This window comes from Echiichthys vipera, assembly GCF_963691815.1.
Source record: "Echiichthys vipera genome assembly, chromosome: 17".
In the NCBI taxonomy this organism is placed as follows: domain Eukaryota; kingdom Metazoa; phylum Chordata; class Actinopteri; order Perciformes; family Trachinidae; genus Echiichthys; species Echiichthys vipera.
The window spans coordinates 1,379,607-1,404,517 of record NC_139842.1 but is presented as its reverse complement, the minus strand read 5'-3'; the positions used below and the strand labels follow the sequence as shown (position 1 = coordinate 1,404,517).

The 24,911-nt window shown below is 43.5% G+C and overlaps 1 protein-coding gene across 1 annotated transcript; it reads left to right on the top strand.

The window, feature by feature from the left end:
* Nucleotides 1–4,064: 4,064 nt before the first annotated feature.
* On the top strand, nt 4,065–22,711 carry fus (FUS RNA binding protein; the record flags this gene model as incomplete). Its single annotated transcript, XM_083931191.1, has 15 exons — nt 4,065–4,272; nt 6,679–6,703; nt 8,448–8,644; nt 8,740–8,911; nt 8,992–9,215; nt 9,293–9,482; nt 13,329–13,363; nt 18,010–18,045; nt 18,460–18,569; nt 18,810–18,939; nt 19,138–19,236; nt 19,459–19,645; nt 20,386–20,483; nt 20,871–21,015; nt 21,537–22,711. The coding sequence occupies 15 exons, from the start codon at nt 4,065–4,067 to the stop codon at nt 21,574–21,576; spliced, it is 1,896 nt and encodes a 631-aa protein (XP_083787317.1). The 3' UTR covers nt 21,577–22,711.
* Between the last annotated feature and the right edge of the window lie 2,200 nt (nt 22,712–24,911).

Sequence of the window (24,911 nt, the reverse complement as noted above, 5' to 3'; positions counted from 1 at the left end):
GCCACCGCGTCGGTCTGCCGCTCGCCGGCTGTGGTGAGCTGTCTGCTGCCGGGAGCGTGTGTCCCGTCCTGTCGGCGGTCCGGTCCTCACACGGGTCCTGGGGGCAGGTGACCTCTCTGACGGCCCGACCGCTACGATACCGGGCCCAGTTCTGCTCCTTCAGGTCGGCTCTCTGGAGCGGGACGGAGGGTTGGAAGGGCCACAACCAAACATGTAAATTCATAAATACAAAATGTAATAAATGCTTTATTTTCACCATAAGTAATTCAATAAATCACAAACAAATGACACTTGGAATACAGTAAATAAATGTATTAATCTAAAGGAGCAGCGGCTCTACTCCGAGTTCCTCACGGATGCTGAACTTCTCCCCCTCTCTCTAAGGGAGACTCCAGCCCCCCTCCTGAGGAAACACATTTCACACGCTTGGACCTGGACCTGGTTCTTTGGGTCCTGACCTGGACCTGGTTCTGTGGGTCCTGACCTGGACCTGGTTCTTTGGGTCCTGACCTGGACCTGGTTCTGTGGGTCCTGACCTGGACCTGGTTCTTTGGGTCCTGACCTGGACCTGGTTCTTTGGGTCCTGACCTGGACCTGGTTCTTTGGGTCCTGACCCAGCTTTCATGACCACAGGTGAGGGTAGGAACCAGGACTGAGGGTAGATCCAGACCTTTGCCTTCCTCAGCTCTCCTTTGGGGCGGCAGTAGCTCAGTCCATAGGTGACTTGGCTGGGAACCGTAGGGTCGCTGGTTCAAGTCCCTGTGTGGACCATATATGGAGTGTGGACTGGTGGAGAGGTGCCAGTTCATCTCCTGGGCACTGCCAAGGTGCTGTTGAGCAAGGCACCGAACCCCCAACTGCTAGGGGCGCTGGTCACTGGCAGCCCCCTCGCTCTAACATCTCTCCTCAATTGCATGTATAGGTCCTGGTTGTGCATGTGTGTATTTTCGGGCCTGTGTGTGTAACATGTATGATAATAAGAGTGAAAATTGAATTTCCCCGTGTGGGATAAAAATAAAGTAATTCTTCTTCTTCTTTTGGTCACAATGGTTTTCCAGAAGCCCCTCGGTGCCCCCCAAAGTCCTTCTCCAGGACTTCTGTGAACTCCTCCCACTCCCACTGCTTTGCCTCTGACCCAGCAGAGGCTGCAGCCCTTCAGACCTGTGGGGACCTCAGAACCACCTCCGGAGTCTTCTGGGAGACCAGATCCTGAAGGCCCCGGGGTCCACCACGGTGGTCCAGGGTCCCCCCCTTTTGAGGCACCTGAGACCTTGAGGCCACAGCTCACCACTGCAGCTTCAGCAGTGGAAGCTTTGAACATCGCCCACTCCGGTTCGATGCCCCCAACCTCCACAGGGACGCCAGAAAAGCTCCTCCGGAGGTGTGAGTTGAAGGTCTCTGGGACAGGGGCCTCCTCCAGACGGTCCCAGTTCACCCGCACTACTGGTTTGGGTTTACCCGGTCCGTCCAGAACCTTCCCCATCCTCTGACCCACTCATCCCCAGATGGTGATCAGCTGACAGCTCTGCCCCTCTCTTCACCCGAGTGTCCAAAACATCCGGCCTCAGATCAGATGAGACCATCACAGACTGGATCCTGGACCTTTGGCCTAGTGTGCTCTGGAACCAGGTCCACTTCTGAGCCTCCTTCTGTTCCAACATGGTGTTTGTTAAAGAGGATCCAGGACCAGCACACAAGTCTAACACCAGACGCTGGGGTTTAGCTCAGGGAGGCCGTTCCTCCCAATCAGCCTCTCCAGGTGTCTCCATCGTTGCCCACGTGGGCGTTGAAGTCTCCCAGCAGGACTCTGGAGTCCCCTACTGGAGCCCCATGCAGGACTCTGGAGTCCCCTACTGGAGCCCCATGCAGGACTCTGGAGTCCCCGACTAAAGCCCCATGCAGGACTCTGGAGTCCCCTACTGGAGCCCCATGCAGGACTCTGGAGTCCCCTACTGGAGCCCCATGCAGGACTCTGGAGTCCCCGACTGGAGCCCCATGCAGGACTCTGGAGTCCCCTACTGGAGCCCCATGCAGGACTCTGGAGTCCCCTACTGGAGCCCCTCCATATTTCATGTCTGGGACCAAAGCTCAGAAAGAACACTAACAATAACCTGGTTATGAAACGTGTCAGTATTTCCTCACCGGAGTGACGTGTTTGGGCCTGTGCACGTCTGCAGTGTGTGACTGCAGCGGACGCCTCGGCGCCGTGGGGTCGCCCCACAGATCCACACGGGTCCCGTTATGCTGCGAGGGGAAGCTGGGGTCCCTCAGGAGGAAGGTGAGAGGACGTCCGTCAGCCGAGCGTCCACAGAAGCTCTGCCAGACACCAAGACACACGTTCACACCGCAGCCAAAACAGCTATTTTAGCCATTTTGCATCTTTTTGTGCTGGTTTTGCATTTTTTTTTGTCATTTTGCCTCTTTTTGTGCTGGTTTTGCATCTATTTTTAGTCATTTTGCCTCTTTTTGTGCTGGTTTTGCATCTATTTTCAGTCATTTTGCATCTTGTTGTGCTGGTTTAGTCTCTTGTACTACATCGCCTGGTTCCCTTCTTTGCTCAGGACGTAATAAATAAGTGGATTAAACACAAATGCGTTATTTTTTGGTTAAATGTGAGAACAGAGAATGACAGAGACTCGTTATTGTTCAGTTCAGATTGTGATTCTCGTCTGAAACCAAAGCCCCAGACCTGAGGGTCCCTCACAGACCTGGGTGTGGGTGGTGGTGTAGCAGGGGGCCGTGTCCCCCAGCACCAGGCTGCTCTGATGCAGGTGCCTCCGTCTGCAGCTCTGTGCTTTACTGTGACACCAGCGGCCGTGGTGGCTCAACCTCTGGTCCCCGTCCACCACAGTGTTCATCGTGTCCACGCCTCGGGCCAAGCGTCTTCTCTGGAAAACAGCAGAAGAAGAAAGAGTTGACAGGAAACGTGCACGAACACATATTCTGTTAAAATGTGTCCTAACTCACCTGAGATCAATCAGGCTGCTTCTGTGGCAACGCCGTCGTCATGGTGATGAGACAACAAGAAGCTCAGTGTGTGAGTTTACACCATTCAAACATAAACAGGTGAAAGTTTACTCCACCTGTAAAAACAATAAACACTTTTCATCTATTTTTAGTCACTTTGCATCTTTTTGTGCTGGTTTTGCATCTATTTTTAGTCATTTTGCATCTTTTTGTGGTGGTTTTGCATCTTTTTGTGGTGGTTTTGCATCTATTTTTAGTCATTTTGCATCTTTTTGTGGTGGTTTTGCATCTATTTTTAGTCATTTTGCATCTTTTTGTGCTGGTTTTGCATCTATTTTTAGTCATTTTGCATCTTTTTGTGGTGGTTTTGCATCTTTTTGTGGTGGTTTTGCATCTATTTTTAGTCATTTTGCATCTTTTTGTGGTGGTTTTGCATCTATTTTTAGTCATTTTGCATCTTTTTGTGGTGGTTTTGTATCTATTTTTAGTCATTTTGCATCTTTTTGTGCTGGTTTTTATCTATTTTTAGTCATTTTGCATCTTTTTGTGGTGGTTTTGCATCTATTTTTAGTCACTTTGCATCTTTTTGTGGTGGTTTTGCATCTATTTTTAGTCATTTTGCATCTTTTTGTGGTGGTTTTGCATCTATTTTTAGTCATTTTGCATCTTTTTGTGGTGGTTTTGCATCTATTTTTAGTCATTTTGCATCTTTTTGTGGTGGTTTTGCATCTATTTTTAGTCATTTTGCATCTTTTTGTGGTGGTTTTGCATCTAATTTAGTCATTTTGCATCTTGACTGTTGCATTACTTTGTATCTATTGTGTTTATTTTATGCACCAAATCTTGTAAATTGGCAATAAATCTGATTCATATTAAATCTCACAAAAACATGATGCAGCATTAATATATAAAGTATCCAATAATATTCTTTATAAAGCATTTAATAATAATAATAATAATAATAATAATAATAATAACCAGTTGGGTAGAGCAAAACAATATTTACAAATAATTACAAATAATTATTATCAATAAAAGATAAAAAGAGGATAAAAGAGGAAGATTACACGTGATTTACGAGAGGACACTGATTCAAAATGGCTGTTTTCGCGCCACCCCGCGGCCGCAGGAGGAGCTGCAGGGCCGGCCTGTTAAAGAGACACACACCGGTGTCCGTGCATCTTCACCCCGGTCCCCCCTCCTCCTCCTCCTCCGCCTCGGTTCCGTTAACAGCACGTTTGATTGGCTTCATCGACGGTTACCGGCTGCTTGTCGTCCGTCACATCAACAACATGGCGTCTAACGGTAAGAAACCCGTCTCCGGTGAAAAAATAACGGTCACTCTGATGTGACGGTTACCGTTACCCGGCGCTCGCGACCTGTCAGTTAACGTCGGTTAACGGCAGTTAACGGCTAACCGTAGATGCTAACTGTGTCTGTTTAAATGAGCGTTTAACGGCGGTTTGATTTAACGGTTTAACTGTTATTTGGTTTGAACATGACGGTAGAAGGACCTCCCGGTGCCGGCAGGTAACATGTTACATGGTGCAACCGTAAAAGCTAACGTTACCGTTTACCGGTTTATCCCGGTAGCTTTTAGTTTAGCATTTAGCTTAACGGGCTACATGCTAATGAGGGACTAAACATGAATTTAGTCTCAATTATTAAATACTGAAATAAATACAGGAATAAATTAATAAATGTGTAAATAAATACTGAAATAAATTAATAAATACAAGAATAAATTAATAAATGTGTAAATAAATACAGGAACAAATTAATAAATACAGGAATAAATTAATAAATGCATAAATTAATACGTGAATAAATTAATAAATGCATAAATTACTACGTGAATAAATTAATAAATACAGGAACAAGTTAATAAATACAGGAATAAATTAATAAATGCATAAATTAATGCGTGAATAAATTAATAAATACAGGAACAAATTAATAAATACAGGAATAAATTAATAAATACAGGAACAAATTCATAAATTCAGGAATACATTAATAAATGCATGAATAAATACTAAAATGAATGCTTAAATACATGTGTAAATAAATACAGGAATATGCATAAATATATAAATGCATAAGTACATATAAAAATAAATACAGGATAAATAAATAATTGCGTAAATAAATACATTAAATAAAATAAATGCAGAAATAAATGAGTGTGTAAATAAATACATTAAATTAAATAAATGCAGAAATAATTGCATGAATAAATACATAAAATAAAATAAATGCAGAAATAAATGAGTGTGTAAATAAACGGGACCTCCTCCCTGATTAACATGTGGACACAAAAATACAGAATTAAATAAATGTCAGTGAACAAAAATGTAGAAATAAATGTAAAGCATTTATTTATGTATCCATCTTTTTTATTTATATATACATTTTTTAGTTGTTTATTTATTTATATATTTAATCATGCATTCATTTGTATTAATTTATTTATTAATTTCTGTATGTTTTCATTTATATTAGCATTTATTTATTTATTCCTGTATGTATTTATTTAGTCATTTATTTATGTATTTATTTATTTCTAGTCATTTATTTCAGCATTTATTTATTCATTACTGTATGTATGTATTTTTTCCTGTATTTATTTGTATATTTATTTATTTATGCATTTATTTATGTATTAATTTATAGTCATTTATTTCAGCATTTGATTCATTTCTGTATGTATTTATTTATTTATTATTCCTGTATTTATGTATATATTTATACATTTATTCATGCATTCATTTCTGTATTTATTGAGACTTAATTCCGGTTTACTCCTCCATGCATGCTATTATCTAGGTTGCTCTTGTTGTTTTTTTAAACAAACTTTATTTAATACAAAAACAGCTTCCCACTAACACATCTGTGCTGAAATAAGAACAATAAACACGAGAAAGAAGAATAAAATAATATAAAGTCGTAATAATAAGGGAAAGGAAACGAAACAAAGCTTGAATGTATAAACACCTTTAGGGACGCACACGTTACACTTTTAATTTCTTTTTAATTAAGTGAACATCGGATTAAAAGAACATTTTGTCTGAACTCGTGAGTAAAAGCAAGAAAACACAGCCTCTTATTAATGTAATGATTTTGCATTTATGGGCGTGTTTAATGTCAATATAATAAGATTAATCGTTCATTAATGAATGTTTCTAAACAATACATTCTTCCAATGTTAGACCAGATTCTCATCTGTGTTTTTTAATATTTAAATCATATGTTTTTATTCCAAAAAGTGTTGAAAACAGTGTCCAGCAGCAAAGTAATAATGCAATAATAAATACCATCAGTGCAAAAGTGCAAACTATAATAAAACATAAAGTTAAAGTCAGCTTTAGTGTCAACTCTGCAATATGTGCCAGACACACAGAGGAGTCCAACATGTGTTTCCCTCCGACCCGCGGTGCAATTAGTACAAAATATATACACAATAAATAAATAATGTCTAGGATTTAAATCGTGCAAGAGAAACAGAAAACACAAAAACTGAACAGTGCAAAGAAATAAACAAAGATTGGACGTACTGTTCAATTTATCAACTATATAAATAAAACTGAAACAACAAGTAAAAGGTAAAATACAGATTGAACCAAGCACGTAGCAACAGTCCTGTTAAATGTATATTGTTAAAAACCAACACTTTGTTTCTTGTATTGACGCTCTGTTTTGTTTCTTCCGTAGATTATTCCCAAACATCGGGTCAAGGGTAAGTGTCAGAGCGTGTGTCTGTCTCTGTGTGTGTGAACCTCCGGCCACACGGGGGAGCAGTGCGCTGACATTAAAACAGAAGCTTTTATAATGAAGAAGTGACGGTTTACACTATTTAAACATTATAATTATTCATTTTGGGGTAAAATCAGTCAGCAGCTGTTTTTATGAGAGGTGAAGGGGGCGCTACAGTAAGTGTTAATGATGTTATAGATGGATAATTACTTTATTTATCCCTGAAGGGAAATTATTTAGTTGCAACAATGTGGTACAACTGAATATGATGCAATAGAATAAAAATAAGATCAAATAAAGATATCTGGGTGTAAGAAATAAGTAGAAACACAGAAATAAGCATGAGATTAAGGTGCAGTGGCAGGATGATGGTCAAATAAAATACTAATGTATATGTTTATGTACATGCAATATATGATATATCATTATATCAGTGATATAGAACAGAGCTTTTACGAGATTTGCATGTTTATATATATTTACAAGGTTCGTTCAGGTGCTTGAAATCCTTGAAAATGCTTAAATTTAAATGTTTTGTTTGAAAAGATTGAAAAGTGCTTGAATTTCTGATGAAGTGCTTAAAAATGCTTAAAACTGTATCTGCATTTTTTCACAACAAACAACTACAGAACAGGAATTATCCCTGTGTTATTACAAAAACAAGGTTAGTTGATTGTAGCAGAATAAAATCACCTTTAACGTGATAAAATAATATTTTTGTATTGTAGAAATCTGTAATTCACCACAGCTGTAAGGTGCTGGAAAAGCTTGAAAATCCACCTTGAAAGTGCTTGAATTTGACCTTGTAAAGGTGAACGAACCCTGTATTTACTCTTTAAATGTAGTATTTTCCACAGAGCACCCTTTATTCTCATAGAAACACATAAATTAGAAACCCATCATTTTGGTTTGTTTTGGTAAATTTGCGTTAAACCAAGAAAAACTATAAGCAACCATGGAATTAAATCTGTGTATTCTGGAGTGAAGTGAAGACTGAAAAACAAACCTAGCGTCTCCGTCGTGCGTGCGTGCGTGCGTGCGTGTGTGCATGCGCCTGCAGAGGGAGAAGTTTAACCTCAGGTGGACAAAGCCACGGCTGTTTCACAGAGTAAAACTAAAACGACAGGATATTAAGGACAGAGAAAGGGATCAGTGTCATAGTTCCGCATTACCTGCTGATTCAGTGAGGTAGAATAAATGTGTGTGTCTGTGTGTGTGTGTGTGTGTGATACGTCTGGACGCCCACATCTCCTCCGGTAAACTGGACAAACATTCACCAACTCTTTGATATTTATTTAAATAACAATCATCGCTCTGTGACGGTGTAATACATCTGTCCGCCTGACTAACGTTGGTGATCGCAGGAGGTTTCCAGGCCGGTTAACGTAAAGAAAGGCTGATTACGGCAGTTTGTTTTCACGGGGATGAGGGCGCGGCCTCACGTGCTGCTGTCATCTATAAACTAAAAACTAGCCCCTCCCCCTCAGTGTTGTCATGGAGATATGATCTAAACACACAGACTAGAATGTTCTTTTGTCCTTAAACAGGTTTAATGATGCTGTGTAAACGGCCTGTTTAACATGGGGCTCAATGAGAAACTGCTCTGTTATGAAACCTGCCCCTAGTGGACACTCAGAGAACTGACGCTTTGGAGCAAACAGGAAGTGGCTGTGGTGGTGTTTATAAGTTTTTAGTGTTGTGTAAATGTTTTTTCAAACCTCTCGCAGCTATGGGTCCTATGGTGGAGGTGGTGGTGGTGGTGGTAGTGGCGGTGGAGGCGGCGGTGCTAACCAGGGCTACGGTCAGCCTTCTGGCCAGAGCTACGGCCAGCAGGGCTACGGAGGAGGCTACAACCAGAGCTCTGACAGCAGCCCCGGCTCCTACAGTCAGGGGGGGTACGGCAGCTACGGTCAATCCCAGTCAGGTAGAGGAAGACTGTCCCACGCCGCACAGCTGTACACTCCCACGCTGAGGTAAATGAGTTAACGCCGTGTCCCGTCTCCTCCCTTCTCCCTGCAGGGTACGGTTCTCCACCCTCTAACCAGGGTGGTGGAGGTGGTTATAATCATTCCTACAGCCCTGGAGGCTACAACAGCAACCAGCCCTCCAACACCAGCTACAACCAGCAGTCGTCTTTCTCTGGGTACAGTCAGCAGCAGCAGCAGCAGCCGCCTCCTCCATCCTCCGCAGGGTAACACCTACCAATCACAACGCACCTTTATTTTTACATCAACATCGTTTTAACGCCTCTCTCCTCTGAACCGTCTCCAGATATGAAGGTAACTCGCAGGCTTCTGGCTACAACCAGCCACCGAGCGGCGGGCAGAGTGGAGGTGGTTACGGCGGCAGTGGAGGTCAGAGCGGTGGCTATGGAGGCAGCGGGAGCCACCAACCACCATCCCAACACGGAGGAGGTCACTACAACCAGCCTCCGAGCTACAACTCCCCCCCTCCGCAGAGCTACAGCCAGCAGAGCCAGTACGGTCAAGGTGGAGGTAAGGGATGGCGCTCTAACAACGCGTTCTCAAACTAATAAATCTGTCGAGGTCTGAATGTCTTGCCTCTGGCTCAGGATATGGAGATGAAAGCCCACCGTTGAGCGGAGGTGGAGGTTACGGCAGTCCCGACGGAGGCTACGGAGGACAGGACGGCCGTGGTGGCAGGAGCCGCGGGGGCGGATTTGGAGGGCGCGGCGGTGGCGGATACGATCGCGGTTTCGACCGAGGTGGTCGAGGTGGACCAAGAGGAAGAGGAGGCATGGGGTGAGTGTTCAGAAACCATCCAGTGTCCACGCTGTCCCGACAGAAGCGCAGCCATGCGGTCACGCGTGGAACTGCGGCGAGGAAGACGAAGTAGAAAAACGGTTTAGAGGTGTTGGGCTACCACAAAGCAGTTCCTTTGTTTTGACGTCTGCAGAGACGACGGCACAAATCCAGAGCAGAGCGCCGTGCACGCACATGTCACAGGTTAAAACATATTTAAAGTGCATCTGTGTTTCGCAGCTGCTCCCTGAGTTAAACTGAGGTCAGACGCACTTTAAGTCCTGTGCTGCAACTGTGGGTAAGACCCCACTGAGGTGGGCGGTAAAATAAAACGAGTTACCAAACAACACCAGGGTAGAAAGCACTAATATCTGTCCTTTAAAAGCTGCTGCTGTCGTCTGACGGAGGGAGAGGTCATGTGTGGAGCTGGACTCATCCTCAATAGGCTCCTTTTTAGTCCCACTGAGATCTTTTCTATAGTTTCTCTTGATTGTTCACCTTAAAATAATGTAATTCATCTTTTCAAGAGGCAGAGTTATGAACAGTTCTTTGATCCAGTTCATGAACTTTGAGTGAGAGAACTAAACAGAGACTTAAGGCCGCACTTTTGCTTGATCATAAAACACAAGATTATCTTAAATGACCAACATGTGAATCGTGTGAATCTCTGAAGTAACACAGTGAGAGATTACTTGGCTCTGGGGACACAAACCTGTCAAGGCCTGAATTTATGTAAAATACAGTGTAACCAAATGTAATTTATGTTAAATGAACAATGAATTGAAAACAATACACAATAAAATCATATCACAATATGATTCCACTGAACGTTTTGCCCAGTTGGCGTGGGCGTGTAGGGGTTTGGCTGTATGTGGTGCATGGGGGTGTTGCTACGGTTACCTTTGCAGCTATACAGTGGTCTTTTAGTCTGTTAGTGGTCTTTTTTATGACTGTAAACACAACTGTACAGGACTGTGGGATGATCCAAAAGAGCTCGGGGCTCGAGCAGAGATTTAAAAAACAAAAAACAAAACAACATTCTGGTATGATCACACTCAAACCAGGTGATAAACAACGGAAATACTGCACTTCTAAACTGAGTATATCTTTAAAAGGAAGTTCCGTTAAACACAAAAAGGAAAAGTAAACACGCAGCATCGAACACAACCGGAGAATGAGATTGGTGGCTGTGATGCAACACTTGAGCTAAGACGTCGTTTCTTCCAACTGTATTTTCTGTGCACACTTTGAATCTGGAGAATGAGCAGAACGGCTCCATCTAGCGTCTCCAGATCTTTGTCCCAACAACAAAAAAGAAGTCCAGCAGTGGGGTTGCCAGGTTGGTCAGACCCGGCCCAGTAGCTCCAGGAGACCGGAGTCTGTTTGAGCCTGTTTGAACCCGTCCCCTCCAGAAAAAACAAGGATTAGAGGAGTTTGACTGACAGTTAGCGTTAGCCGTTAGCGTTAGCCGTTCCAGCTAAGTACAGATGAAAGTGATGTTAGCATCAAGGAGCAGCGTAGCCATGTGGGCGTGCGTTTGAATGGCGTTCCTCTCCTTTCTCTCAGTCCATGGAGTGAATGCTCGGCCTATAGTGACTCTGGTTGTTGCCCGTCTCCGCTCACTCAGCTGCTGGGACAAAGAACGCCCCCTTCACTGAGGCTCCCAAGCAGCTGCAGGATCGGCTAACTCCATTTCACCCAGTGCCAGCCTACAGTAGCTGCACCCAACAACAGACAACCCTGGCAACCAGCAATGCCCAACGCTATTGGTTGCTGCCATGGAAACACAACGGGACAGAAAGTCAAACATTTAAAATATTCATTCAGACTAAAGATGGTTTTTACTTTCATTCTGTGCCCCTGAAAATATATCCTTAATAAAGTTTCTACATATTCAACCTTTAGAAAAGATATAAATATTCTAAAAACTAAACCCAACTATACAGGGCAGAAATCACACAATACAGCTGAAGCAGAAAGCGTATGGTAAGTTGACGTCTTTGTCACAGAGGTGGCTCATTATTGTTCTTCCTTGTGATGTTCGTGATGAACGTAGAGACAAATTAGTTTCCATTTCATTGTATGTTCTTCCACCCATCACGGACGATATCTGATGTATTTGAATCAGCTTCTCCATTGTTAAAATATCTGGATCTCAGTCCCCAAAGCGTCACCGCAGTTTCCTTTAAGAGGGCAGACGGCACTGAGCACGGACCAGCTGTGTTATAACAATATTTCATATTGTCTTTAAGTTTTGAAGAGTTTAAATGGTTCTTAAGTGAATAGAGGAACATGGATTAAACAAAAAGACCTCCTTATTTCAAACTAGATGTGACATTTTGGTTTAATGACGAGTCTGTGCTGTTTTATAAAAGGTACCAAAAGTGTTTTGAAGTGTGAACTCAACATAGTTTTATCTCTGAGGCTCCATCCACGCGGCTTCGTTTACCTTTAAAGGCTTGTTTCTTTCTCCACGTTTATGCCTGGTGTCCACTCTCTGTACGCCGCTGAGGCCGCTACGGTTTGCGTGGCTTTGTTTCCAGATCTTTCCGTAGACCTCTGAGTTTTTGTGCGTCTTGTCGACTGTTTTTGAATCTTTTCATCGACCAAATCTGCAGTAAACACTCCACCTCCGCATCACACCAACGTGAACCTTTCACCGCCATTGTTTGAAATGTCCGCGCATGGTCCCTCCTTCTGTTTTCTACGTCCCAACAGGCGCACAGGAAATGACCTCAGAACTGCCGTAGGCCTGGTGCTCGTACACGTGCGCACGCTCGTGCTCGTACACGTGCAAACGTGCTTTACAAAAGCCCACCTCTTCCAAACGGGAGAGGTGGGCTTTTGTAAAGCAAGCGTGCCGCTCCTAGACGCGGTACGGTTGCACTCACACTGGTCAAAGGAACCAGACTTAAGCCGTGGAACGTGCTGGGGCACGGGACGGTTGGACAGTGTGAGCGCGCCTTAAATCTCCGATCTGACTTTTCACCATCGCACGCAAACGCCCGGTGTACATCAGCGGGATGTGGTGATTTCAGGCGTGTTACTATGGACGCAGTATAACGCTTGTGTGGAGGGAGGTCGTTTTTGTTTTGAATGAAAACGTTGTCGTGTGGATGAAGCCTTAAGGAAGAAAATGTTGCACAAAAAGCAACAACTAATCCTTTTTAATTTGAGTTTTTTACTCTACGGTCACACGTGGTTCTTCGTAAACTGTGGCCTTTACACTAAACATTCCATCTTTCTCACCTGTTACCACCACCTTCCCAACCAGCCCCCACTGTGTCATACTCTGCTTTAATCAATCTTTGAATCTTCTCCTAGGCTTTTACCTTCTCTCCAGGCTGGCTTCCTGCTCTTAAGCCTTTGTTTGGGAAATTGCAAAAAGGGGGAAGTGTGCAGACAGTTAATAGTCTTCTTGTAGTTGGAGGAAAGGATGATTGAAAACACAAGTCATTGGGGAGATCACGAGAAACACCTGTTAAAAGTAAAGGTTGCCTGAGACCTAAAATACCCAACACCCATCCGGGGATCGAAGGTGTTAATGTCTGGGTTGGTTAATTGACATAAAACCAATATATGGTGAAATAAAATGGGTGCAAACAAGTCACTTAAGGACTTGATAGAACTTCAGGTTTAAAATGGTAAATGTCAGCTGTGAACACACGACAAGGTCTTTAAACCGGCCTCTTGTCCCTGAGGTTTATCCAAGAGACTCTAAACAAGACTAAGCAGAGGTTCAGTGCCAACCAAAGAGGGGCGGGTTAAAGTGAGACTGTGAAGGTGAAGGTCAACCCGTCAGCACCGGCCTTCAATGCGTGTTGTTTCTCTCTTCCTCCTCATCAGAATGGGCGATCGTGGAGGATTCAATAAGTTTGGTGGTAAGTGACAAAAAAAACAAAAACACTTGAGCAAAAAAAAAAAGGTTTGTTGAGTTTAAGGAGTCAAAGCTAAAAGGAGGAGTTCACTTAAAGTCCCCGTGAAACGGAAGTTTGAGCATCTCTGGTGTCCGTACCGTCACGTAGCTCCCAGTGAAATGGAATATTTCAGCAGTTTACAGTTAAAGGAACGATTTAAAATGTTTTGCTTTTTGATTGTCCTGCTTTAAAGTTGGTGAGTTTAGGCCGCGTTCAGACAGAGACGACCTAGAAAGGAAACGTTAAAGTGACGTTGCGTTCTCACTTTTTATTCTGCGTGTAGACGAGCGTCTATGGGGGGAAATCTGTGTGCACATGGTGACACAGAAGTGTTGGATGTAGTGTGCACGTCAGGTGTGTAGGTGGAGCTGTGAAGCGCTGCCACACAACAGCACCCAGAGCTGGTGCATGCTGGGAAACGTCCTTCTCCTTCTCTCCCTAACAGCGGATCCCAAGTGTGGGCACACACATTTCCCCCCTTTTAACTATGAACCGTACCGTGACTTAAAACCGAGGTACGTACCGAACAGCGACTTTAGTGTACTGTTACACCCCAGGTAACGCCCCTGAGTGCAAGACGAGTCAAACATTTGAAACTGTTTTACAGGAAGAATAGACGGTGAAAATACACGGATGATGGCATCAAGAGATAAAGGAATAATGAACACTGAGAAAATATATTTTTCATTTCACTGGGACTTTAAAGCATGAAGTGGGTTCTTTGAAGTAATCGAAGTACTCACAGGTGTAAAAACAGGGTTATGCGTAAAATATTGAGGTTTCCAAGTGTTGTAAAAAAGAAGTTTCATGTTATTTCAACTTAATAAGCGATGAAAGAAAGAGTGATGATGCACGACTTCACAGGTAAGAGCCCTCAGAGGCTTCAGGTGTGCATCATCATCATCTCAGGTGCTGCAGGTGTCCAGCAGAGGGCGTTCAAACACACACACACACGACGTAGTTCTGCGGTGTTGGAGTATTGATGGTGTGTGAAAGACAAGAAAAGCATCAACAGGTTTGATGTTGAGATTCAGATTTTGCAAACTCGCAGGTTCGATGCCACAATAGAGGTGAGAGTTGAGTGATTTAAAAAAAAACTGGTTTCCCTGCACAACTGTGGAATGTTGTCAAGTTCCAGTAACTTGATGCGGTTACACGTTGAGCTTTAAACGAAGGGAGAGTTTGTGGTTTCGCAACGATGTGGCGTTAATCCCTCTGGAACAATAGAGCCGGTGGTTTTACAGCTCGGATCACGGATCACACGACTGCCTTTATTGTATCTGCTCACCACATCCAAACATGCAGGGTTACTGTTGGAGATCATTTGTATTTACATTATTCAGCTTTATTGTGTTTATTTAAAACGATAAAGCAGGTGCAGCAGTGTTGACAGTGACGTCTACAGTCGTTATGGTGATAACATGCGTTTCACCATCAAACGAAAGATATTTGTCGTGTATTTCATGTTTTTGATTTAACACAAAAGTGCGTGAACAAATATAACAAACTCAAGCCGTTTCAAAGCAAATACAAATACTCTCCTACCCCCTTGATATTACAGCTATAAAACATAAGTTTGGCACATTTTACACACACATCAAAAGCGTTTACCACTTATATAATTATGCAGTAATGATAAATATTGGAGTTAAAGTGCAGCTGGGTCAAATCTGTGCAGATGCAGTTATAAACCACACCAGCGATGTTGACGAAGAAGTTTTAAATAAAAAATAAACTTTACATAAATAACATTTCATTCTATTTAAATGTGTGTGTATTAGCCCGGTGTGTGTGTAATATATATATATATATATATGTATATATATATATATATATATATATACATACATACTGTATATAACCTGTTTCTGTGTATACCGTGATATGAGAAAGGGGGACAGTATTTAAGGGGGACTTTATGAATTACTAAAAAGAAGGTTTAATTTTTATAAAGTTCAACCCCCCAAAAAAATAATTTTTCTTTCCTTTAAAAGGTCATAGTAAATAATATTTATGTAATACCGTAAAAGCTTGATATAGTCGGAGGGAGTTATCGTGCCGTTTCAACCCGTACAACGTACTGTACACACAGTGGTGAGGCAACGATACCATTAAAACAAATATATAAACGCTCAAGTAAAAATATGCAAACGTAAAAGGATAAAGGATACAAACAAGGTACAGACTTTGTCGATCCCCGTGGGGAAATTCAGGGTCCAAGGAGCTTAAAGACAAAGAGACATCGCAAAAACGCACAAAACATGAGCAGGACTGTAAAAAAAAAGATCTATATGAATGCAGGAGTCTATAAGAATAAAAATACTAAATAGCAAATAAGGTGCACATTAAAGTGTAATTCCCAAATCATCCCAGGGTCTTTTTCATCACTTACATACATCAAATAATCCATGGAGACAGTTTTTTTAAAGGTCTTTTTTAACCACTAATGCTGCTGAAAATAACAGCAAACCTCTGCAGCAGCATGAGAAGAGTCCCTACACAGAAAACAAAGCACCAACAGCGTAGTTAGTGAAGCCAGAGTTTATTAAAGAGTGTTTTAAAGACTTACCTACTGGCCCCTGTACCAGCTCCTCTCATAGTAAAGTCCATTACAGTGGATTACCAAAGTCAATCCCAAAGGAAGGAGCCCATTGGTGCTTTGTTTTGTTTGCTTTGGTTTGCTGTTATTTTCAGCAGCATTAGTGGTTAAAAAAGACCTTTGAATGCCTTCACCGTACTGCCCCGAGCTAATCACTGTTAGCCACGTCCGCCAGAATTACACTTAAAATACTAAAAATGTAATATATATATAGAAATGAATAAATAAGGTAATGATGTAGGCGTGTAGCAGCGCAGAGAGGGTCAGCTTGCAGAGGTCAGAGGTCACTATCCTGGTCTGAGGAAAGAAGGTTTCTCTGAGTCTCTGTGTTTTGGACTCGTGGCTACAGCGGAGTTAGCCTGAGTGTCTAAACAGGAATATTCTCTTGGTTGGGTGGTGATGATCCTTCATATTCCTATTTGCTGTGGTTCTGCACCCGTGTGGTGTAAAAGTCCTGCGAAGAGGGGAGCGTAGATCCGACGGTCCACCTCTCTCCGCGGGGCTCTTTGGTGCTGCACCAGAGGGGACGGTCTTTTGGATCCCCAGAGAGACTTTAGATCATCCTTCAGCAGATCTTACCTGGAGTAACAATATGAATCTCACAAAACAGAAATAATAAAACCACAGAACAGAGAAATAAAAGCATGTTGCTTGAATTAAAAACACTTGACACTTGAGCTTGTAGTTGAAGGTGACATTTAAGGAAGGTGCTACACATTTAGATACAAATGAATTAGAAAACCTCGTCAATCTGTGTTTCTCTTAGTGGTCTTACTGTATATTTAATTCACAGTCGTTGAAACACATTTATCAATCACTGTCACGAGTGAAACTGAGACTTATGAGGAAATGTAGAGGTTTACTGTTGGTTCCTGTTCACAGTCAAAATGCCAAGGTGTTGCCGTGGAAAAGGTGTGTCACTTTTCGAAAGAAGGCCCTTTTTTGTGAACAGTGAGTCATCGACCTGTTGTGTCGAGATGAGTGCAGCCTGGTCAGTTTACAGTGTGACATTCTTCAAAGTTAAGGAGAACCATCAATCACCGGTTTGAAGAGGTTCAATAGTTGATGGAAAGGGTTTGGCTCTGGCTTTTTATCACAATGCAAAGTTTGTTTTCAAGAAGGAAATTTTCCTCTGGTCAATCAAGCTGCCGGTGACGCAGACATCGGTCCATCTGACAAAAGGGGACAGGAACCGAACACACCAAAGAGTTTCTAGGGTGATTCAGGGATAAGCTCTGAAAACGTGGTGTTATGATGGGTCAAGTGTTGGTAACCGTAACAACAAAGTGTCAAACGTGGTTTCCTTACTCTCAAGATCTGTGTTGGGTAAATCCAATAATCCTTTATGAAGCTGTGTAAAAACTGAAATTAGTAAGGAATGAGGAAAGAGTGAATAACATGGATTAATGTGTCAGGTGACGGTGTACATATACAAAAAAGGGATTAAGTGGCAATGAGTTGGACTTGGTTCCAAGAGTTGGTTGAAAGGAAGTGTATGAAAACACAAATGCATCGACTTGTGGAGCCTGACCTGCGTGGCTCTGCATCAGGTGTGGGAGGATTACACACGGCTGTGTTTACTTGTCAGGGATCAACAAACGTCCAAACTAAAGACACGGTTTACCGTGAGAAGTACGCTGGTAACTCCGACGCTCAATCAACTTGAAGGCTGGAACTCAACAATGTGCAAAGTCATGTGGTGTGCACTTGTTTCTTGGATCTTAAGATAACATCGGCTACCTATTGTCCTCTCGTATAAGTGATGACCTTGAAGGATAACAGTGTTGAAAGACAGGATTGTAAAAAACATGTTTTGTTCATGACAAATACCTGAGTAAATTCCTGAGATCATACCTCCACATACAGAGCGGGTAGAGGCGTAATACAGTTGCTGTTTCGGTGAAAACGATGAGAGAACATAAGATAAAGAATTGACACAATGGTTGAAGTTTCTGTGTTTTTTATCATTTGTTCTTTTCCACCACTAATTTCCAATTTTTGCCCCCTCAAGGACCAAGAGACCCAGGACATGGAGGACCCGGCTTCAGTAAGTTTTGTCCCATCGATATTGTCTAAAAAAGATGCTTTTCTTGACCCCGTCCCATCGATATTGTCTAAAAAGATGCTTTTCTTGACCCTGTCCCATCAATATTGTCTAAAAAGATGCTTTTCTTGACCCCGCCCCATCAATATTGTCTTAAAAGATGGTTTTCTTGACCCCGTCCCATCAATATTGTCTAAAAAGATGCTTTTCTTGACCCCGTCCCATCGATATTGTCTAAAAAAGATGCTTTTCTTGACCCCGTCCCATCGATATTGTCTAAAAAGATGGTATTCTTGACCCCGCCCCATTGACATAATTGTTGCTCTGTCATTTATTGCCGATCATAAATTGAGTGATATGTGAACATTCAAAGGTGTGTTAACCTTGTTCTGAACATCTGCTGTTGTCCTCCAACAGTGCAAGACCAGGATAACGCTGATAACAACACCATCTTTGTGCAAGGACTGGGAGACGACTACACTGTCGAATCAGTGGCAGACTTTTTTAAGCAGATTGGGATCATTAAGGTAGCTCTTCAGTGCACGTCGTGAATAAGCGCCTAATGTATACGTGTGTAAGTGTATATATGGTGTTTACAGTAACTGTAGGGTGAAGTCTGCAAGGGCCGATTGAATCATTACTGTGATGTTAATTATCTTCTTTTGAAGTACACAAACAGATGTTCTGCAGTTACATTCACGACTCTACCTCCTGACACAAATATCTGATTATCATATGACACAATTCAATCTCCTCCGTCCTCTTAGATCAACAAGAAGACAGGCCTGCCCATGATCAACCTGTACACAGACCGAGAGACGGGGAAGCTGAAGGGCGAGGCCACCGTGTCCTTCGACGACCCTCCCTCAGCCAAGGCTGCCATCGACTGGTTTGATGGTGAGTTGTTGTTGTCGTCTTCACTTGCTCCCTGACGCGGTTGCAGTTGAGGAATGTGATAGAGGAAGTGTTGAGAGTGTGGAACATACAGAGTTCGGGGATCAGCAGAGACTTTCTGATGCTTTAATACTTTTTTCTCCACTTTAAAAACTGATGTTTCTCATGTTTGTGACCTTCTAAAGTCTCTTTCCTCCACAGGTAAAGACTTCAATGGAAATCCTATCAAGGTCTCTTTTGCCACCCGCAGAGCCGACTTCGGAGGCCGAGGTGGGATGAGAGGAAGCCGAGGACGAGGAGGTGAGACGTTTCCTGTCAGTTTAAATATTTGAGCCGGAGCGATCGAACCTGCACGTGTAACGGGGCTCAAAGCCGATTCAAGGAGCTAATTATAATCACACTTCTATAACTGCTGACAGTATCAGAGATAAAGGAGTGAATCAAACATTAAGGAGGGAACAAACACCAGCACGTGTTACACTGACAGACGAGCTGACTGCGTTGGTTCTGTGCTCCGTGTAGGGCCGATGGGTCGTGGTGGATTTGGAGGAGGTCGAGGTGGAGGCTTCCCGGGAGGCAATGGAGGCAATGGGGGCGGTGGTGGAGGTGGAGGTGGAGGTGGAGGAGGAGGAGGAGGAGGAGGAGGAGGAGGAGCTGGTGGTGGTGGAGGAGGACAACAGAGAGCCGGAGACTGGAAGTGTTCAAACCCGTAAGTCATCTTTTATCTCCTGTACAACGAACTGCATACGAATATTTTATACTACAGAGTAAGTTTAAGGAAAGATCTCAGTGAAATGACCAAACTCTGTGTCGTGTTTGTCTTTCATAATACGACTTCATCTGTAGACTGTGAGCAGATAGAATAATAAAACACATATATGAGAACAACAAGCCTCAGATTCTTCCTGGAGTCAGAACGAGAGCAGCTTCACGGACCTGAAGAGATCCAGCTGCTGCTGTGAACACAGTTACACATGAAAACCTGTTGTGTTTGTGGTCGAGCCGCCTCATAAACAGTAAAAGAGTGAAAGGTTTTATCGATTTATCGAGCGTGCCGCTCCTAGACGTGGTACGGTTGCACTCACACTGGTCAAAGGAACCAGACTTTAGCCGTGAAGCGTCCTGGGGCACGGGACGGAGGCACAGTGGGAGTGCGCCTTTACTTTCTTCCACAATCACCCGGTATTTCAAGACATTTCCTCTGTTTTCTCGGTCTCTTTGCTCCGGTCGAATGATGGAAGGGTTTGTTTACTCGTGGTGTCGTCGGAGAACGGACATTATTGTTGTGGCGTTGTGGGGAATTGTCGTATTCTGACGATCCAAAACAAAAATGTAACTAAGTTTGTAGCTAATTGTGCAGAAGCTGTTAGGAATGCATGACACAGAGATGTTTTAATTTTGTGTTTATGATTAAATGATTTCTGTCCTTTTGTGCTCGTTTCTCTGCAGAAACTGTGGAAACCTGAACTTCTCGTGGCGTAACGAGTGTAACCAGTGCAAGGCCCCGAAACCCGAGGAGGCCGGTGAGATGTCCCCGATGGAGAGAGGTGAGACTTTCTATCGTAGACCAGCGGCTCCCAAACGTCCTAACGTGTGTGAAAGACCGTGCACACGAGGACGCCAACGTAACGATGTGACGAACGATAACGCTCTGTTAACGGTGGCGTCGAGCCGCTGCACGCTCTCTTCTGCACGCTCTCGTCTGCACGCTGCACGCTCTCTTCTGAATTATTGTGTTTAATAAATGCATCAAATCATCTTCATAAAAGAGGCAGATATCAAAATATATATAAAGCATTTGGTTTTATTTGTCTTTATTCTTGTTATAAAAATAAGAAGAAAACGATTAAAAAGAAGTAATAATATTAATTTAAGAGTAAATCATTGTTTTGACTTTATTAACCCCACGCCTCGGGCTCTTCTTCTGCCTGCAGGAGGTTATGGAGGAGGAGGGGAGCGCAGAGGGGGGTTTGAGCGCGGCGGCTTCAGGGGTCGAGGTGGCGACCGCGGCGGGGGCTTCAGAGGGGGCCGAGGAGAAGGCGACCGCGGAGGATACGGCCCTGGAAAGATGGACGCAAGGTCAGTTACTCTCTTTTACTAAAAAGGGTTTTAACTTCGTAAAGTGTTTTCATGTGTTCTTCAACAACAAAAGGATCACGTTTGTTATTGGTACTCTTCCCACCTAACACCCTTTCAAAATAAAGGTCTAAACGCTCGGATGTAGAAATACAAGGCTTGGACCAGGAAATAGTATTTTGAAACGGGGTTACGTCACAACAGGGAGAGTCCACCTTTTATTTTGGCGGGATCACTTGTAGCTGTGAACTTGGAGATGAAAATAAGTGTTTCTTACTTGAATAATAATATTAATAATGTATTAAAGCCATGCTAACAGTGAACATTGAGATCATCTCTGCGTCTTTCTTCTTCTCTCCGTTTAAACCAGGGTTCTACCTTAAAGTCTCATGTTTGTTCTGTTCATGAGAATCATCATCTGTGTGAAACCCTGACTGTACAAACACACACACACCTGTTCACCCTGTAGTTGCTGCTCATTGGTCGGTTTTTGATGATTGAATCGTTCTTTCTTGTGTTTCCAGGGGCGACCACAGACAGGAGCGGCGGGGCCGACCCTACTGAAGCCTCGCCCAGAGGACAAAGTCTCCCCGTCCCTCCCGTGACCACCTTTATGTAACTCTTTGGTCCTTTCCATTCAGTGTGTAGAAGAATGTGACGATCCCTGTTTTCTGTTTGCTCTTCCTCACATGACTCCATCACGAACATCCCGCCCTCCTCCTCCTCCTCCTCTGCTGCTCCGCGGGGCCTCGTTCAGAAAAACGCCCGTAAGATCAAACCCCATCTTCAAGTGTCACCTGGTTTGTGTTTGGCTTCCCTCGGCCGCTCATCTGCACACGACGCAGAGCAGAGGGAGACCCTACGAGCCGCGCTGAACATCCCCAGGGTTCCTCTGGATAACCTGCATCGACCAACCAGAGTTTAACGGTTCCACGAACAGTTAAGAGTTAATGAGTCAAACCAGGGTTTAGTTTTAATGCACGCTCTCCTAAAAAGGGCGTTTATCGCGTCATTTGACTCCAACCTTTGGATCAAGGGATGCACATTTCACTGAAGAGGAGTTATGATCAGTATTATCATTTTAAAGAATAGCTGGAAAACAAATCTACAAACTCACAAATGCAGAATCGTCTTTAACCCGACAGAGAGATGATGATTTAAAAATGCACAAACCTCCAATCGTTTTAAACCGCACATAAACGAACGTCACATGAGGAACAGACTCTACCACGGTCTCACTGAGCCACATGTTTTCTTTTACCTGACGCTTCACCTCTGACCTTCTGTTCTGAACGTTAGAGAACAGATTAGCGGTGAACGCTGATGCCGTTGTCACTCTCAGAGGCTTTGTCCTCGTCGTCAGCTGCAGCTTCAGCAGCCCGAGGGCTTAAATACCCCTGCGACGGCTCCTGTCGAACATGTGTAGCCGCCTCTGCTGTCAAACGACAAAAGCATTCTTCCATCCCGCAGTGACTTCACACCTGTCACATTTAAATAGCAATTTAATTTACGGTGTCAACACGTCGACGTCACAATTCGCCTTAAAATATTTAACGCCGTGGGAAAAGATCTTCACATTAAGAGCAGGAAAACTCAAACGAGGCCTCGTGATCGTGCAGATTTATGTATTTAACGTGTATTTCATTGAATTCTTGGTGTTTTCGTTGAGACACAAGTGTCACCGGTGTATTTGTTATTTATTTACGGGATGTTGTTTGTGTTGTGCATGCGCTTGATTTCAAATGAAAGTGTTGATGAAACCAAAACGACGCATCCGTGTGTTTCTCGTGTGCAGTTTGTGGAAGTTTCTGACTTGGCCGAGTGTGTTTGAGCTGACACACACACACACACGTTTAAACGGCAGCCTCTATCAATCACTTCTCTTTGTGTCACGCCTGATTTTATCTGTCGTGCGACGGATCAAGTCCCCGTGAGTCTGAAATGTTGAAGATCTTGATTCTTTTATATGTCAAACTCTTCATCATCGCTCCACATGATCTCAGGTGTTGAATGGTTTCGTCGTTGCCAACATTGCTGCCACTCCTGTTTCACACTCACACGCCGTTCAAGTTCACCACTCACCACCGTGAGGAATCGAACACCTGAACTCTTTCACCTTACACGACTCAAACCTACTGGACTGGTTCAAGTGATATGTCTGCTCCACATCCTGCTGCCGTTAGCCTAGCCACCGTAGCATCTGGTGCCTTTAAAATGGAAGTCCAGCGTAAAAATCCTCCTCCAGGCTCTTTTTCTGCACTTTAATCATCAAATAATCCATGGAGACCGTTTTTATTAAGGTAGAAATTCAGGAGAGATGCTAACAGCCGGACGTGGCTAACAGTGATTAGCTCGGGGCAGCACGGTGAAGGCATTCAAAGGTCTTTTTTAACCACTAATGCTGCTGAAAATAACAGCAAACCTCTGCAGCAGCATGAGAAGAGTCCCTACACACACAACAAAGCAGCAACAGCGTAGTTAGTGAACCCAGAGTTTATTAAAGAGTGTTTTAAAGACTTACCTACTGGCCCCTGTACCAGCTCCTCTCATAGTAAAGTCCATTACAGTGGATTAGCAAAGTCAATCCCAAAGGAAGGAGCCCATTGGTGCTTCGGACGGACCCCGACGGAGAGGCTACCGAGAGCACCGGTGTCTGATCCTGAACCCCAGCACCGGGGGGGGGGGGGGGGGCGCCGCTGCAGAATGTAGAACAGAAGAACAGCGTGTGTGGACTCCAGGTTCATTTGTTCACGTTAGCCGCTCTGTTAGCATCTCTGTTGCTGTAGAGCTGAAGTGGAAACGTCCCGTTCAGGTCACCGTGGGAACGCAGACACAGAGACAACAGGAAGTCCTGAAGGTGACAGAACACGTTAAAACACATCACACAGGAGCTTTAAGATGGAAATAAACTGCTGTTAAAGGGACAAACGCTAAATCATTTACATCTGTTTTCATTTATAGGTATAAAGATATAGATGTATAGAGAGATGAGATTAATGTGATGTTTTATATCCCAGTTTATGATGATTTGAGGACTTTAAAAGGTCTTTTAAGGCCATTAATGCTCATTTCTTCTGGAGTCGGGATTTAAAAAGGACTTTTATTTTGTAGCAAAGTTTATGGTAAAGAAGAAGGAATGTTAAGTTCAAAGATGGAGCTGAATAATAATGTTTGATGTGATGTTGTCTCATAAACCCATGAGGAGTGGGCACAGAAAGGACACCTGCAGTGCATCGTACTGTGTGTACATTAGAGAGCGTGTGAGGTGTAAAGCTGTGAGTCACTTCTGGCAGCAGCTAAACGCAGAATGTGACTGAACGCTGTGTGTTCTTGTTTAGGGGACTTGGAAGGACGTGTTTCGTCCGGCAGCACACACGACAAACTGGATCTGCAAGTTCAACCTCAACAAACACGTCTGCTCCACAGAGTCACGCACGCAGAGGTGCAGAGCGATTCCAGCTAACGCCAAAACACAACCGGTAAATGACTGTGAGCCGGAGGAACCAGTGAGGCGACAGGTACCAGGAAAGGAAGCGCTGCAAAAATAGGCACAAATGACACATCCTTGCTACTGAAGAGGACACTTTAGCACACGTTTATGCTCCTAGAGGGCACTTTAACACACGTTTATGCTCCTAGAGGACACTTTAGCACATGTTTATGCTCCTAGAGGACACTTTAGCACACGTTTATGCTCCTAGAGGACACTTTAACACACGTTTATGCTCCTAGAGGACACTTTAACACACGTTTATGCTCCTAGAGGACACTTTAACACACGTTTATGCTCCTAGAGGACACTTTAGCACATGTTTATGCTCCTAGAGGACACTTTAGCACACGTTTATGCTCCTAGAGGACACTTTAACACACGTTTATGCTCCTAGAGGACACTTTAA